The sequence below is a fragment of the Callorhinus ursinus genome, unplaced genomic scaffold (assembly GCF_003265705.2).
Source record: "Callorhinus ursinus isolate GAN/ISIS: 27379988/994484 unplaced genomic scaffold, GSC_fseal_2.0 scaffold5, whole genome shotgun sequence".
NCBI classification, from domain to species: Eukaryota; Metazoa; Chordata; class Mammalia; order Carnivora; family Otariidae; genus Callorhinus; species Callorhinus ursinus.
In genome coordinates, this window is record NW_027397067.1 from 35,135,389 (window position 1) to 35,153,764 (window position 18,376).

The following is an 18,376-nucleotide window of genomic DNA, read 5'->3' on the forward strand; positions in this document are numbered from 1 at the left end:
AAATCATGTGATTATGTGATCATATTATTGTTCTTAGAATGAATCTTAAGAGGACTCAGAATACATTGGAGGGACTAATCAAAAACATTCGAAGGAGTTGCATTTGTGATTTGATGGATTCTTTCTGGACATATATCAGCAGATACTAGCAAATACACAAAATCATGAAGATTATATAAACTTAGATAAAATTAAGTGAGATTTTTAAACTGTTTTTTTCTGTTCTTAATGTTCTTATTTCCTTGCATTGTCAACTTTTCATATTTTCTTTTTTTTTAAAAGAGTTTTCAAGCAAGGCTGAGTTTGATGTGAAATTACTATGGTATGTAGGTTTCATTGTATGTGTTTTTTAATATAGGAAATAAAGAAGAGAACAAAGAAAAGGTGAAAATTTAGAAAAGAAAAGGAAAAACTTAGAAAATAAATAAGAATCGATGACATTGGAATCAGAGAGGGAATTGATCATTATGAACTTAGGGCCTTTGAAAACTTCTTTTCTTTGATTTGTTTGATCAAAACTACATGTCAAAGGAAAAAAATCATCTAATAGAGTCCCATCTGTTTAAAATCCATGAAAAATGCAAAAACACTTTGTAATTCTATAAAGAGGTCCTTGGTTCTTTGAGTTTTAAATGTGAGAATGGGAAGAGAATAGATCTGGGATAGTCTGTCAAATGAAGGCTGTAGGGATTACCAAGGGGGTACAGTAGGGATGTCAAGGTACCATTCTGTGATAGGAGTTATGACTAGTATAAAAGAAACACAAAATGAAAGGAATGATAAGACTCAACAAATTTGAGTCTCCAGTGAATCCAGAGTTTTTAAAACTGGGGACAGGAAAATATATTTGAGTGAAAAGTTATGGTGAAGTAAGTTTATTATGCAGATACTATTTATTTAGTGCAGATACAATTTAATAGGAACTGTTGCAAGATAAATGTGTTAACTTTTGTAGTACAACTAAAGCTTTCAATTCTGGTTATTAACGTTTTCTAGGTGAAGGTGGTCAATAAATGGTTACCATTCTAGTAGTCAGTCGCAGTCCTTTCGTGTATTACTTATTATAGTTATGACACCAGGAAAATATTTTTAAAGGCTTGGGAGATGACATAGAATCCAAAGATACATTAATTAGGACTCTAAACCCTAGTCATTGTAATGAGCCTTAAGTACCGTGAAGCAGCAGAAAATAACCGAAACATACACCATACTCCAGTAGAATATGGTTACATATAAGCAGGGGTGAGTTTATTGATATATAATTAGAAGAGGTATTTTACTCTATGTATGTAGCCATGGAGAGCAGTATAAATATCCTGTTGGTGCTGCTACAAATCAGGTCTCTAATACCTTATGTAAACATTTAGTAGGCAGAAAAAGGGCTCTGGACTAGGGATGACTAATGAATTCTTCTTTCATTTAATCTGGACTTGTGTGCTGTTGATTCTGCTGTATCTGCCCTGTGGAATTTCCTTCTTCATTCTTACTCCTTCCTATAGGTCGCAAAACCCCCTTCATAAATTCCACAGGACTAGGACTAAGATATAGCTTTTCCTGGTCTATATTTAACTCTTGGAAATGCTGTGCACTGTGTAAGAACTGTGAATCTGAAGATTCCGTAGTACTCAGCCTATCAAGGACTACCTTGAGGGTTCTGCTTTATGATGCCTCAAAGCAAAGAAGGATCATTTGCCTCTCAAGTAGCCTTTGATCAGCTGCCTTTGAGCCATCAGGATGCCTTTGTCTTCTCTTCCAGCAACTATTTTGTCTCACATGATAACTGTAAACAATGTGCCTCCTCCTCCACTTCGCAGTTTACCAAGTGAGTGAAGACTGTCAAGGGTTTGTCATTGTTTTCAGTGCTATTTATCCCAGATATAAGAAACAGGGCACTTGTGAGTTGGTAGAGAGGCAGGAGGAATCATTTTGATAGAGTAGTGAGATGGAAAAAACATAGATATGCAAATCCAGCTTTGTCCCCCTGAAGTCATTTCAATTCTCTAGATGTCAAATATTTTACTTTGTAAAGTGAGGATCTTTATGACCTTTCAGAACTTCAAATAAGAAATACTTTTAGGGGCGCCTGGGTGGCTCAGTTGGTTAAGGGGCTGCCTTAGGCTCAGGTCATGATCCCAGGGTCCTGGGATAGAGCCCAGCATCAAGCTCCCTCCCTCTCCCTCTGCCTGCCTGTGTGCCTATTTGTGATCTCTCTGTCAAATAAATAAATAAAATCGTTAAAAAAAGAGAAAAAAGAAATACTTTTAAAGAGAGAAAACAAAGGCTTAGAAAGATCACATGGCTCATGAGTGATCAAACCCCTTGTTTCTGGCAGGTCTTCTAGTGTCTACCCAGTCAGTCTTACTGCCCTGCTCTTTGTGAGCTAATTAATACTTAATTTTCACTAGGAGAATTCTCATTAAAATTTTCCAGGAAAAAAAAAAAGAGATAATGCCTGTTACTCTTCCTCTGAAATTTATTCCTATTCCCTTTTATTTTTATTTTGTAGTCTTTGATTTAAATATCATAGGAATTATAGAGTTAAATATTTGAAGTTTGTACAGTTGACAGTATTTTCTTATTTTATATAGTCAGTCTATACCTGGAACATTTTTCTCAAGACCTCTTGTCATAACTATCAAATTCATAGATCTATTATTTGATCACCAATATACTAATAATATGGAGTAGTCCAGTGATATTTGAGATTACAACAAAATCTTCTGGATAAGATATCTTGATTTTTTTTTCAACTTCAATAAAGTATTTACTCTATTTTTAAAATATTTATTGGGTAATTTGTTGTATGATTTGAAAAAACTAACCTGTCTATTCTTTTATCTTCCTGTGATTGTTTACTCTTTAAAATCATTTTTTTTAAATTAATGATCATAGTCTCCAGGGGAAAGGGTGCCAGAGGCAGCAGTTGACACCTTTTTGAAGGGGTTTACTTATGTCTTTAATAGTGTTAGACAAAGTCCTTATGTTAAATCCAACTAATTCCTATATATGCTACTTTTATGTTTTCATTATAATTGTGAAAAAAATTCTTGAATGTAGTCAAAGTTTTGTATTTCTACATGAATTGAAATAAATATTAAATGTAATTTTGCCAAAACCCACAACTTCTACTGGACAGGTTTTATTTGTGCAAAAGAAATAAAAGTCATCCTAAAACAATTTCTTTAGAAACAGGAAGCACAGTAGCTGGGAGTTAAAAGATCAAATTAATTTAGAATCAATGGGATGAGATATGTGCTACCCTCTGTAGTGTCTTCCAAGGACACTTAACTTGTGTGAAGTGATAAAAAGATGAAAAATCAGCAGCAATTTAGATCTCAGAACAGAATAGAGCATAATGGAAAGCAGTGGAGCTCCCGGTTTTCCCTTTAGAGTTTCCTACTTGATGTTCTATGTCTATGACTTCTCTTTGGAGACGTGTCCTGCTTGCTTAGTAACTGTGTCTTTGTGCTAACTCCAGCAAATTGACAATTTCCCTTAGCAAACTCTGTCTTTGCTGAAACAATGATCTCATGAAAGCACACGTGAGGATGCTTTCAATCGATAATATGACTAAATCTGAATTATAAAGAAGATATAAATGGGAATGATTCAAATGCAATGGGCATAAATAGGAAGGTTCAGTTAAGGACCTTAAAAAAATCCAGCTAAAATTGTCTCCATTTGCAGATGACATGATTTTATATATAGAAAGCCCTAAAGACTCAACCAAAAAACTGTTAGAACTAATCAAGGAATTCAGTAAAGTTGCAGGATACAAAATTAACATATAAAAATCAGTGTTTCTGTACACTAACAATGAATTTTCTGAAAAAGAAAGAAATCAATCTCATTTAAATAGCATCAAAAACAAAAAAATACTTAGGAATAAATTTAACCAAGGTGGCCAAAGATCACTACTCTGAAAATCCTAAGATATTGATAAAAGAAATCAAAGAAGACATAAATAAATGGAAAGTTATCTTGTGTTTATGGATTGGAAGAATTAGTATTGTTAAAATGTCAGAATTTGTCTGTGGGTTTGATGTAATCCCTATCAAGATTCCAATGGCATCTGTTACAGAAATAGAAAAAACTTTCCTAAAATTTATGTGGAAACACAAAACTCCAAATAGCCAAAAATATTTTGAGAAAGAAGAACAAAGCGGGAGGCATCACACTTCCTGATTTTAAACTATACTGCAACGCTATAGTTATTAAGACAGTATAGTGCTGGTATAAAAACAAATAGACCAATGGAACAGAATTGAGAGTCCAGAAGTAAACCTAAGCACATACAGTCAACTAGAATTTGACAATGGAGCCAAGAATACTCAATTGAAAAGACAGTCTCTCCAATAAATCATGCTGGGAAAACCTGGATATTCAAAAATAAAAGAATGAAACTTGACCACTATCTAACATTCACAAATATTAACTTGAAATGGATTAAAGACTGAAATATAAGACCTGAAACCATGAAGCTCCTAGAAGAAAACATAGAAGAACTCTTTGACATGTGTCTTGGTAATGCTTTTTTAGATATGACACCTGAAGTACAAGCAATAAAATAAAATTAAAGAAAATGAGACTATATCAAACTAAAAAGGTTCTACACTGCAGAAGGAACCACCAACAAAGTGAAAAGCAAACCTGCACAATGGTAAAAGATATTTGCAAACTATATATCTGATAAGGGATTAATATTTAAAATATATAAAGAACTCATACAACTCAATAGCAAAAAAAAAAAATAATTCAATTAAAAATTGGGCAAAGGACCTAAATAGACATTTCTCTAAGGAAAATATGCAAAAGGACAACAGATACTTGGAAAGATCCTCATAATTACTAGTCATTAGGGAAATGCAAATTAAAACTACAATATCACCTTTTAGAATGGTCATTATCAAAAAGACAAGAACTAACAAATGCTGGTGAGGATGTGGAGAAAAGAGAATCCCTATACCCTGTAAATTGGTATAGCTACTATGGAAAACAGTATGGAGCATAAAACTACCATATGATCCAGCAATTTCACTTTTGGAAATTTCCAAAGGTAATGAAAACATTAACTCAAAAAGTTGAACGCTTATGTTCATAGAAACATTATTTATAATAGGCAATACATGAAAACAACCTAAGTGTTCATTGATGCATGAATGGATAAAGAAGTTGTGGTACATATACACAATTGAATATTATTCAGCCATTAAAAAAACAAGGAAATCCATTTGCAACAATATGGATGGACCCTGAAGGCATTAGGCTAAATAAATCAGACAGACAAAGACAAATATTGTATGATCTCACTTACATGTAGAATCTTAAAAAAAAAAGCTCATAGAAAAAGATATCAGATTTGTGGTTACCAGAGGTGGGGGGTGGGGTGAGGGTAGGAGAAATTGGAGGAAGGTGATCAAAAGGTACAAACTTCAGTTGTCAGATAAATAAGCACTAGGGATGTAATGTATAACATGATGGCTATGGCTAACACTGCTGTATGATATATAGAGAGGTTGTTAAGAGAGTAGATCATAAGTGTTTTCATTACAAGGATAATTTTTTTTTCATTTTCTTTTTATAGCTATGTGAGATGATGGATGTTAACCATACCTATTATAATCATTTCACAGTATATGCAAATCAAACATTTATGCTATACACCTTAAACTTATACAGTGATATATGTCAATTATTTCTCATTAAATTGGAAAAAAATCCAGCCATTATATATATCCTTGCTTACTTTGGGTGAGGTTAGTTAGGTTACCTTTAGTGAATCATGTCTACCTTATCTATAAATTTTATATGTGAATATTTTAGGGCTTTTTATAGGCAGTGTGTAAGCATTTTTCATGTTATGTTATTTCATTTATTTCTCACAAGATACTTAGGAGGTCTGTAGTAAGTGAAATAATGCCCCCCAATGATGTGCATATCCTAATCCCCAAAACCTGTGAATAAACTATGCTACATGGCCAGAGAAATTAATGTTGCAGATGGAATTAAGGCTGCTAATCAGCTAACCTTGAAATGGGAGAAGATTCTGGATTTTGCAGTGAGCCCACTGTAATCAAAGGATCCTTTATTAGTGGGAAAGGGAGGCACATGACTTAGAGTCAGTGAGATTCAGGGTGAGAAAAGCTCAACTGGCCATTGCTGGCTTTGAAGATGGAAGGGGGGACATGAGCCCCAGAATTGGGGCAGCCTCTGCAAGCTGGACAAGGCAAAGAAATAGAGTCTCCCCTGGAGCTTCCAGAAGGAATGCAGCCCTGCTGACAACTTGATTTTAGCATAGTGAGATCTGTTTCAGACTTCTGACTTTCAGAGCTGTAAGATCATAAATTTGTGTTTTAAGCTGATACATTTGTAGTAATTTGTTTCAGTGATACAAAACTAATACATGGTCCGTTTTGCAGTGAAGGATAGTGAGGCTTGGGTTTCATACCAAGGTTCACACAGTTGTCAAGTGGTAGAGAATTTTTCAAAGTATCATTCACATGAATTTTCTCATAAAAACAAGTCAGTAGCAGTATAGTTTCCTCCTACCCACCACCCTGATATCCCCTCCACATTTTGCAAGTTGAATGATATATATGTATTCGTTGCATTTTGTCGTTTTGACCATTTAGACACTCTTAATTTAAGGGAGAGAACATATCATGCATCTTTGAATACCCTTCCAGTACCGTCTCATTAACTCTGAAATCCAGATTCACAGGCACTCCAGGTAGTTATGCTTGAATCCCTTATACATTTTTTTCTTTAAAACTCTCCAGTCTTCTCCTCCTATAGTCTTTTTAACTTGTGTCTCAGGATTCTTCAGAGCTTGCTAACTCAGAAGGAGATGATTGTTCTCAAAAGCAAAAAGTCATGCCACTTTTTATTCTGAATGAGAACTGCTATAAAACCTTACAGTTAGCAACATCTACAGTACTTTTACCAGCTGGGTGAAATAACATCTGGGTCTAGGTACACACACGGCCTGTTATTATTAGAAGTTGATGTTCTGAAGAGACAAAGGGAAAAAAATTTTTTTTTTTTTTTTTTTTAATAGAAGGTAGGGAGCTGTCCTTTAGCATTTGACTGGAGGAAACCCCTTACACACTTATCATTAGGAGTATGGTCTAGTTAGCTAACTTTGGGTTAATCTGCTATGCTAGTTTCTTCATGCTTATTAGGCTTATCCTTCTGAAAAGGACAAGTTGAAATATGCACTTTACATTTTAACTACTGGTTTATCTGGGAGAAATAATTTCTTTCTCTTTTTCTTTTTTAAAGATTTTATTTATTTATTTGACAGAGAGAGACAGCGAGAGAGGGAACACAAGTAGGGAGAGTGGGAGAGGGAGAAGCAGGCTTCCCGCCGAACAGGGAGCCCGGAGCCCGATGTGGGGTTCGATCCCAAGGCCTTAGGATCATGACCTGAGCCAAAGGCAGACGCTTAACGTCTAAGCCACCCAGGCACCCCTGGGAGAAAGAATTTCTGTACTTTAACAAAAGGGTTTTTTGGTTTGTTTTTATTCCAGTAACAAAAAAGTTTTCAGGTTCGCAAGATATTTGTAAGTACATCTTGCTTTTTCCAACATAGGAAGACGTAGAAGGAAAAAAATGGCATTCAAGAGAAGACCAGAGATAACTTCAAGGAATTTAGAAACAAGATAGTACTCCTAAGTGAATGTTTTCCTTGCTTTTTTTTTTCATTTTATCATGTACATTTACAGAAAACCTGAAAAAACTGTGTCATCATTCCTAACACTTCAAGGACATTTCCTGTAATTTGAGAGACTTTCAGTTTTTTAGTAGCTAAAGATGAAAGGAGTTTCAAGATATATATTTATCTGGAAAAGTAACTGTTGCTCCATTTTAAAGTTTTAAACCATTCAAATCCTAGGAGTGCAAGTAAGAAAAAGGGTGGCCTGTCAGTGGAGAATACAGAGAAGCTGATTGTGTAATGTATACAAGAAAAAAAGTTGAAAAACAGAGCTAAAAGATGAGAATGGATGTTCCGAGAAGAAATAAAAGATGGAAAATGTGGTTGAATGTTTGTATATGTCTCCGTGTTTATATAATCAATAATAGTCCCTGTGGAAAATGCTACTTGATTATTTAGGAAAAGAAGTATCAGAAAATTATTTTCTCAACTTTATTTTTCAGTGTCAAAGTCACTTTTTTTTTAAATCCCAAAGGAGAAAAGATGAATGTTTTATTGAAAAAACTAAGCATTTATTATGTTTTTTTCTTACCACTCATAACTATCTCAATGTACTTGTACTTTTTGTCAGAAAGTCTTGAGTGACCTTTAGAAATCAAGTAATGGCAACTTAAACTGAGCTCAAATCATTTCTGGGGGTTCAGGCAGGAAACCCTGCAGTAGACTGCAATGCATTGCAAATCAGATGTCTCCTCTAGTGGTCACACTAGGTCACGCCTCAGGTCTCAGGCTACTGCTCTGTTCTAGGCAGTCTGTCTCAGAAATACCTTCTGCATTAGTCCTCTGTTCCCTTCAGCTTCCTAGACTGGATCTCCATTACCTTTGACTGACCTGATCTCTGGACTTCCTTCCAACATGTATTATGGACCAGATTCCTTTATTTATTTATTTTTGAAAAATATGATTTACAAGGGAATTAGAGCATGTTAACTGTCCACTCAAAAGCTGTCAGGGTTTTACTCTCTTCCAAAACTTAGATTACAATCCGTTTTCTTCAGTCTGGCATTTAAAATTTTCATGCTTTGGCTAAAATCTGTCTCTCATGTTCTAAGACTTTACAGTTCTAGAATCATCTCAAATATTTGTGATCATGTGTATTTATGTGAACAGCCTATTTATATGTCCCTTGCCCATCCATTGAGGTTTATTTTTCCTTTTATTTGAAAGAAATTTTTGTGTATAGAAGAAATTAGTGCTTTGGTATGTACTTTACAGGTTTTTTTCTCAGTTTGCATTTTTTTCATGTTTATGATTTTTGTGTCATACAAACATTTTAGATTGTCTAGTTTTTGTCCTCTGTTATTGATTCTTGCTTAGAATGCCATTGTTCACACCAAGATTTAAAAATAATTCTTCCATGCTTTCTTTTGTTATATAGTTTTATTTTTAATATTAAGCTTGTTAAATATTTAGTGCATCTAGAATTTATTTTTGAATAAATTTACTTTAGAATAGTGATGTATGGCTGCAAATTAATATTTTTCCAAATGACCAATCAACTGTTCTAACACTATTTGTTGAGTAATCTTTTTCCTAGTAATTTGAAGTGCCAGTTTTTATTGTATGTTAAATTTTCATATGTATTCTGGATCTATCTCTGGAAACTATTACTTACTTTTTCCACTTATCTCTTGTCTGTTTATGCATTTGTGTTGAGTTGTTATAATTTTTGAAGCATTATTACATATTTCAGTATCTGGTAAGATTAACCTTTACTGATTACTCTTTTTTGAAAGACTTTTTCAGACCTTTTTTCTAAGTTTATTTTTCTGTAGATCTTTAGAAATATTTGGGCTTTTTCAACAAATAAACATGGGTATTTTAGTTGGAAATGTGTTAAACTTAAAGATTCATTTATGGAGAATTGATGTCTTTATGCTATTGAATATTCCTACTCAAGAACTTGTATTTTTGTAATATTCAATCTTTCTACTTCCAATTTTTGCAAGTGTCTTTTGATGCAACAATAAAATTTATTTCTGGGCATTTTATGTTTTTTTCTTTGTTATTATGAATGATATCTTTTTCTCATTATATTTTCTAACTACAGAAGTCATGAGAAAGTTATTAAATTTTTGAAAATAAAATTTAAAAAGTTTGAAACTGCAATCTTAAATGTTGTAAGTTTAATGTAGAGAAACTTATTTTTTCAGAGCCATTTGACACTCCACTTTCCTTAAATATTTTATTATGTATTTCTTAAAAACAAGGAAATACGCTTATTACATAATCATAATACATCCATCAAAATAAAAAAAATTAACAAAGATACAGATACTGTAATCTAATTCTTAGACCCCTCTCATTTGAATTTAGCCAATTGTTCTGATAATGATTTTCATAGTAAAAAGATCCAGTTCAAAATCTCGTTTTGCCTTTCATTTTCTTGTCTAGATAGGAATAGTTTCTCCATTTTCCTTGCCTTTCATGACCTTAATGCTGGGAGATTACAAACAAGTTATTTAGTAGGATATACTTCAGTTTGGCTTCTCTGATCTTTCCTCATGATTAGATTCAAGTGGGGTATCTTTGGCAGAAATGTCATAGAAGTGATTCTATGTTCTTTTTGCATCTTATCAGGTGGCACATGATTTTACTTTAATATATTGATTAAGGATTGATTATGGATATTATATGGAGAACTTCTCTGCAGTGAATTTACCTTTCCCTTTTGTAATTAATAAGTCTTTTGTGAAGAGATATTTTGAAAGTATAGAAATATTAAATTTTCATAAAATATTAGATAAATAAATGTAAAATTATGATATCCTAGTTTGTTCATAGGGTTTTAAAGATTTTATTTATTTATTTGAGAGAGAGAGAGAGAGAGAGCACAAGCAGTGGAGAGGCAGAGGAAAAGCAGACTCCCTGCTGAGCAGGGAGCCTGATGTGGGGCTTGATCCCAGGACCCCAGGACCATGGCCTGAGCCGAAGGCAGACGCTTAACCAACTGAGCCACACAGGTGCCCCTATTCCAAGGATTTTAATGAGTTATTATCATTACATATTTTGATGTCCAGATAGTTCATAGTCTGGCCACTGGAAATGCCTTCATTATGGTCTAACCATTTCCGTGCTTTCTAGTACAATAAGATTTTTCAGGCTCATCTTGTGCTTTCCCCATCTGAGCCCTAGAACCAACTCTCTTGAATTTACTTTTCTACAGTTTTTCCTGCTTTATAAACCTGTTAATTTCTGCTTTTCTACTTTCTTCCTTGCATTTCTCTTGTTTTAATTTTCTTTTCCTAACTTTTTGAGTCAAAATGCTTAATTCTTTTGATTTTATTTTTTGTCTTTTCTTGTAATATAAATATTTTGGGGAATGCATTTTCACCAGAGAAAGACAAATTATATTCCATAGGTTCATGAAAACATTCCCTATTTTTACCTTCTTGATATTTTATAGGTTCAGTTTTGATATGCTCTTTGATTTAAGAATAAATTTAACATATGTTTAATATATCTCATTAATTATGTAATTTATATTTATATCCTCAGTGATTCAGTTGTTACTTGATTTGTAGGTAAGAAGGAAAGAAAGTTACTGTAGAGGTTATTTTGTCTCCATTTATTCCTGAAATTTTTGCTTTATGAATTTTAATATTATATAATTTGGAACACAAAACATTTAATAGATTCCATACCTAAACCTGTACTTCTTGATTTATCAACTTTAGACAATAAATATTCACAACCTAGTATAAAATGAGAAGAATTTCCCTCTTCACATCATGATTTGATTAGTAAGAATATTAATGTCTAAGTCTTTGACTAGTTGCATTCATATCTTCAAATATTAAGGTCCCATTATTTAAAAAAATTTTTTAAATTGTAAATATTAATTATTTACTATGTGAGGGTATCTGTACAAGTATATTTTATGCTTTTACTTCTCTGCTGACACTTCCAAGTTGTTACTCATTACTATTTATACTCTTTCTATTAGAATCTATGAAGAATTTATTATTTGCATTAGGCTTACAGAATTTACCTACCCTTTATTAGTATAGTGTCCATACTATTTAAGTTTCAGTTGTATGTTTATCAAATTGTATTTTTTAAAGAGATCTTACAGTACTTGATATTCTCTGAGGTCTTATGTTTATTTATTACCTTTTTAGTTATTGGAGAATAAAACTCATGATATATTCCCTCCCCCCATCTGTCTTACTGTTTGCCAAGACTTTGCTATAGAGAAGACTAAGACCATACTGAGTTTTGGCTAGGTGCTAAAATAATTGTTTATCTTCAAAACATAGTAACATTTAATTATTCACTCAGTCCAGAATATCTGGTCTCTTTGTAAATCATGTATTATGCTTTCTTTTTCCCTTTCTGGGTCATGGTATTTAATTCTTCATATTCAAATCTTTATATGAGAAAAGTGTTTTTATATGTTTGAGCATTTTTTTCCTGTACCATTATTTCTGTTTTCTTATTCAGGAAAAGTTTTCATATATAATCTCTGTTTTCTATCTTCATTTATCATTTTCTCTTTTTCTTTTCTCTATTTGAATGTGTTAGCCTTTATGTTCTGATCATATTAAATATTGCCATTTTTGCTATTTCTAACATAAATTTTGTCATAATTTTCTCTTTCTCTTTCTCTTCTTTCCTAAATATAGCTTGTTTATTTGCAATTTCTTTCTGTTGTCTTATTTATATTTAATGTCATGTAGCTCTTTGTTCTTTTTTCATCAAGGATGTGTGTGTGTGTAATTGGAGGGCTTTCTCCCCACTTCCACTATTTCTTCTGATGCATATTATTTGATTTTTATTTGGTAACTTAATTGTTTCTCATTGTTTTTCACACTTTGCCTAGGGTATGTTTTGCCTAGGTACCCAGATTATTGAATGGTGGTTATTTTTTGAAGATAGGTTACTTGCTTGAAAAAAGATAGCAGTAGGGAGTAAGCTGGTACAACAGACAGGTTGAATTTTCTTGTATGTTAACTTTGAATACTTTCTCATCAGCTCTGTTCTGTGCTCTTCCCTAAAGGATATATCTCTAATTAGTACTGTCATAATTCATACTCCAAAGGTTTCTTGGTAGTGACTTGACATCTATTTTTAATTTGAGTATAGTTGATACATAATGTTACGTTAGTTTTGGGTGTACAACTTAGTGATTTGACAGGTTTATACATTATGCTATGCTCACCACAAGTGTAGCTACTATCTGTCCTGTTCCATTGCTATTACAGTATCATTGACTATATTCCTTATGCTGTTTATTTGGCATCTATTTCTCTTCAGTGACTGAGACAAGCTGTTTCTGTGTTGATTGCCACCTAACATTTGTCATTCTACCACTACAACAACCTGATTCTTAAAAAAATATGAGTATATGTGAAATTCTTGTTCAGCTCTACATTCTATATATGTCATGGGCTTTGGGTTCCTGTTAGTCTAAGTCTCAAGAGCTTCCCATTTCAAGTAAGATTTAATTGGTTATATTCTTTAGGGCTATACAACCTTCCCCTAAAGAACTCTGCTTATTTCCTCAAACAAGATAAAACTTTTGTACCTCTTTTAAAGTTCATTGAAACTACACTATTTAGCTGGTATTTTTCAGTTTGTAGTTTGGAAATATGGTAAATACTCAGTATTTTTTCCTTTTTCAAGTTTTTATTTAAATTCCAATTAGTTAATATACAATGTAATATTGGTTTTAGCTGTAGAATTGAGTGATTCATCACTTACATATAACACCCAGTGCTCATCACAAGTGCCCTTCTTAATAACCATCACCCATCTACCCCATCCCTCTGCCCACCTCCTTTGTAGCAACCCTCAGTTTGTTCTCTATGTTAAAAGTCTGGTAAATACTCAGTTTTAATGAAGATCAAAATTGTTTCCTCTTTTTAACCTTTGTTATTTAGTGGGCTCTTTGCCATGGTGAGATTTTTAATGCCCCAAAGACATTGGCATGATCTTCAATCTTATGTAGAAGAGAGGTAAAATGATTAAAGTATGATAACCTGCAAGGGGCAGGGAGTGTGTGTGTGTGTGTGTGTGTGTGTGTGTGTGTGTGTGTGAGAGAGAGAGAGAGAGAGAGAGAGAGAGAGAGAGATTTTAAGTAAAGCTTCTGTTATCCTGAAATTGATTTTCAAGAATGATGTTCATGTGAATATTAGTGGAATGCAGGTTAGAGTTTTGTGCTAGAGAGATTGATTCAAGGAACCTAAGTGTATGTGTGATAGCTGGACATGCAGGTGCAGGTGAGATCGTGGAGGAAGAGGATCTAAACTGAAAAGATAGAGGGATTGAGAATGGATTCATGGACAGTGAAGGTGAGCCAGTAGAGTAGTCAAATGAGGAAGAAGCAAGCAGGGAGAGAATAGTGTCACAGAAGCCTGGTAGGTAGGCTTCACCAGTGCCAGATGTCACACAGAATTTAGTGCAAGGAAGACTGAAAAGAGATTATTAGACTGGAAACTATAGGATTTCCTATATTCTTAATGAAACAAATTTTAATGAATAATGAAAGTGGAAGATAAATTATAGTGAGTAGAGAAGTGAATTTGAGTTGAGGAAATAAAGATGAATATAGATTACTTTTCCAAAATTGTTGGATATAAAGGGAAGTTATTTTGATAATTTGTTGCATAATATTCCCCTCTTCTCTTCCCTCCTCAGTTAATATATGTATATTTTAACATCATAACCCACTCAGACAAGGGCCAGGAACAACATAAGCCCACTTGTGTAATTATCCATGTTGTACAACAGCTTTTAGTCATAGAAGTCCTTGATTAGGCTGTATTCCTTTGCTTCTTGATGGTTTATTTAGCTGACATTTTTCAGGTCCCTTATGTTTATTCAATGTTATTTTGAAGGAGAATTAACTTGGTTATTTTAGAAAACAAAATTAGTTGAAGGGAAACAAATACACTATTTTTTTTTGAAGATTTATTATTTATTTGAGAGACAGAGGGAGAGCATGGGGAGAGGGGCAGAGGGAGAGGGAGAAACTTAAGCAGACTCCGTGCTGAGTGTGGAGCCTGGTGTGGGGCTCGATCTCATGATCCTGAGATCAAGACCTGAGCTGAAACCAAGAGTTAGATGCTTAACCGACTATGCCACCCACGTGCCCCCAAACAAATACACTATTAATCATCAATGTAGGTATGTTTAATTCCCTATTATTACACAAATCTAGACTTACTTATCCAAGTATATAGAAAGAATTAGTCAAGCTTATAGTGTCTGATGGATCATTTATTTTCTTCATGTTCTGTACTTCAGTCTTATGTTAGAATTCACCACCTGCTTTTTGGTAGAAGTACTGCTATTCTTACCATAAAAAAAATATTGATAATGTTTCTGTTGCTGCTGAACTGTTTCTTTGTGCTCTGAATATTGCATTAAACAAGGTTCTGCTTATCACTGGATTAGTTATCAGTGTATCCTTTTGAAGAGGTCTCAGCTTTCTGTTTTCCAGCTAAACACACCCTGACAATTCCACATGGTCACTGTCACATTTTCTCTTTGGCTGTGCTGTCCATCTCTTTTATGTTACCCAGTAGCCACTCCATAATTTCCCAGTAAGTAATGGTTTTGCATTTACATATTTCTAAGGCTTCACTTATTCTTAGCTTTTTTTCCCCTTTTAAGGGAAAGTTTATTGGGGAAAAATAGTTTCATTTTATTCTAATACTCACAAGACCCATTTTTAACAAATTTTTATAATCCCCACAAAAAGCATACATAATTGATTCTACCACACAAATTTAAAAATACGTATCTACCCCTGGATGGACATTTACGCTTATAAACAAAAGATCACCAGTGTGTCACTCGGATAAAACATTGGATTTTAGTTTCTCTATTTCAATAATATATAGTGAGCATTATATCTGTAAAGAAAATTGGTTTTTTAATTGTGCCATGAATTTCTTGTTCTTTGTCTCTAGTTTAGGATTTACTTTGTAACCACCCTTTTATATCAGCTTCTAATCTTCTTTGAACCAAACTGTGGTCAAATCTGTGATTTTTACCCCCATCATAGGGTTAAGCTCCCTCTGCTTCTGTCAAAAGCCCAGCTAAGACATATTCATGAGGGAAAACAAAACTGGAAAACAAATGTAAACTTAGTCCCTCTGAAACTCCTTAAGCTTTATCCTGGTATAAAATTTGATCACCAGAAAAGCTCAACTTTTGGTCTCTACAAAGTTATAATTTCATGTTGAAATCTATTGACTTTTCTTTTTAATGAAACTGCTTCAAAGACAAGACCCATTATGTTGTTCATCACCCATTATATAAAGTCCCCTGTCACAGATACCTCCTGGAAATGAGAATCAGTGAAGAAATTTTTTGATGAGTTGTAAAGTGTCCTTCTAGGCTGTGAGTAGTTACTATATAGGCTATTCTGGTTTTGAGTTTACTTGGCTGTGCCAAGTTTAGGGCAAAGCCTTACCCTCAAGTGCTGTAGCTTTTCTCAGGCAAGTTGATTTCTCAAGTTTTCTATTCTCTGCTAGCAATTCTTCATCTTATAATATCCATCCTGTGATATTTTTTTTTTTTTTGGTAAGCTATTTTAACTGAAGGATGATTTTTAAAATCCCCCTTTTAAGCCAGGATTTCTCAAACCTTGAACTTTTTTTAAAAAATATCTATGGCAACCATCCCCTTTTCCTGTCCATACCAGACACCAGGGCTATTTCTGATCCTGTTTTTGAACTGGGTTGGGAAATTGCACTAAACTAATACTTTGTAGAAATCTCTTCTTAATCCATCAATCTAAAAATCTACTATAATTTTTATATAATATCCTATATTAAAAATATGAGTATACTTAAAAGTATTTTTGATAACATGTAGCTATAACTTGGTTCATTTAAAATAATTATTCTATATGTTGCTAAAATGCAATTAGGTAATTTTCTGACTCTTAAGATTTAACTGAGTAATATATGTAAGAAAATAACCTAAATCATGTTATTAGTATTTTCAAGTTTATTAAATGGCAATGATTTATGTGGATAGCAACCAGTTTTCTGTTTAAATTTCTTTTATCCTAATTTCATTTTTTAAAAAGTAGTATATGTTATTGATGATTAATTTTAGATCACAAAAGGCTTAAAAATGTTAATGTAATTCAATAATTTGAAATAAAATTGATAAGTTTGGACATGTCAAATTCTACTGGGATGTGGTCAAAAATACATTTTAAAAAGTTTAGAAGTGCATTAAGCTGCTGATTTTCTCAATACCTTTTCACTAAGGGAAGGAATAATGTGGATGGTGGTATTACTGCTTTCTGTTTTACAACATTTCTAACAGCATGCATTCTCCTGGAGAAAGGGGAGGACCTGTGATGTGAGTGCCCATCATTGTAATGATGCTTATCGTACTCAATACTCTATCTTCCTTTTCATCTCCTTTGAAGGATGTCAGTTCTTTCTGGCACTGAAGGAGAATTGCAATTAGTTTGCCTCTTGGCTATGATTACTATCTTTCTGCTCTTAAGAGATATTGTGTGATTTGCTTACACATTAACTTCAAATGGGATTGCAAACTGAATCCAGATATTGGAAGGTGCTCTGAAGAGGGCTAGTGTAAGATGGGGGCCTGCATGGATCGAATAAAAATTAGTAGTATTCCAGAGAGAGAGACAGAGACAGAGACGGGGACCTCAAGAAACTCTTCTTTGAATTGTCATGGCATTGTCAGTCCACATTCTAAAGGTATAGGATGGGATTCTGAAAGGCTTTCTTCCAGAAGAGGGACATTATATGACATATATAAACTCCAAAAAACAAACAAACAATGTCAGACCAGATTTGACATCAGTGAAAAACATTACATTCTTTCTTTGTATTATTTAATCACCTTATTCAGTTCTGCTTGTGTATCAAAGACTGATATAATTCACTACCATGGTCACTGAATTCTTTTACTATGATGAATGTTTGGAATTAAACTTTATTTATAATTTTGGTTAATAAGATTACAGAAAATTACTCAAATTTAATTGATTTTTTTTTTCAGGGTTGAAAATGTCTAAGTACATTGATTATGGCCAGTTGAATGCATTGTGCCATATAAGAGGACTACAATCCAGGTAAGTTACTCATGTGTTTCTTTTTCTTTCATTCAAATGAATATGAACATGTTTGTTTTATGGTTAAAGTATAGTAGTATACTATTGTTGAGCCCATAGATACTTGATTTATCACATAGATAAAAAACATTTGAAAACCTGGAGGTTATTTCTCCAGATTAAAGGGGCAGAATATATGTTATATTTTAAGGAAACAGTTGAGTGTGAAGCAAACATAATTCATCCCTAGCTGAGCGCTTTCTAGTACTTAAAAAACAGTCATAAGGGAAGAAAGCTTTAAATGGTTGGAAAGCCAAATCCTGAGTGAAATAAGTACTTCAGCAGTGCGTAGGAGATACCTAGTTGAAAGATACTGGAGCCAAAGAATTAGGAAATATTAGGGCTCAAAGCTCAGGATTCCTAAGGTATATGATACTTGAAGATATAATTTGAAAAAAAAATATTGCTTTGCCAACTCGGTTTCCCAGTTTGGATTTTTGAAATTATAAAACTAGTTAGTTTCTTAAGTATCAGTGTCCATCCACTCTTCCACTTTCCTTTATTAAGAGAGGACCTTGCCTCATCTTTAATGGGACCGCTGAGAAAATGCCCCT

At 33.3% G+C, this 18,376-nt stretch overlaps 1 protein-coding gene across 4 annotated transcripts in view; it reads left to right on the forward strand.

Moving 5' to 3' along the window:
• The first annotated feature begins 1,695 nt into the window (after positions 1–1,695).
• Positions 1,696–18,376, forward strand: part of CNBD1 (cyclic nucleotide binding domain containing 1) — a 451,411-nt gene continuing 434,730 nt past the window's right edge. The window contains exons 1-2 of one of the 4 annotated variants that reach the window (XM_073892725.1): positions 1,696–1,822; positions 17,711–17,783. In XM_073892725.1, coding sequence (XP_073748826.1) covers positions 1,735–1,822; positions 17,711–17,783 — 161 coding nt within the window. In that variant the 5' untranslated portion in view covers positions 1,696–1,734. Of the gene's footprint in view, positions 1,823–17,710; positions 17,784–18,376 lie in introns of those variants that run through there. The other 3 variants (XM_073892727.1, XM_073892726.1, XM_073892728.1) reach the window with 3 other exon arrangements.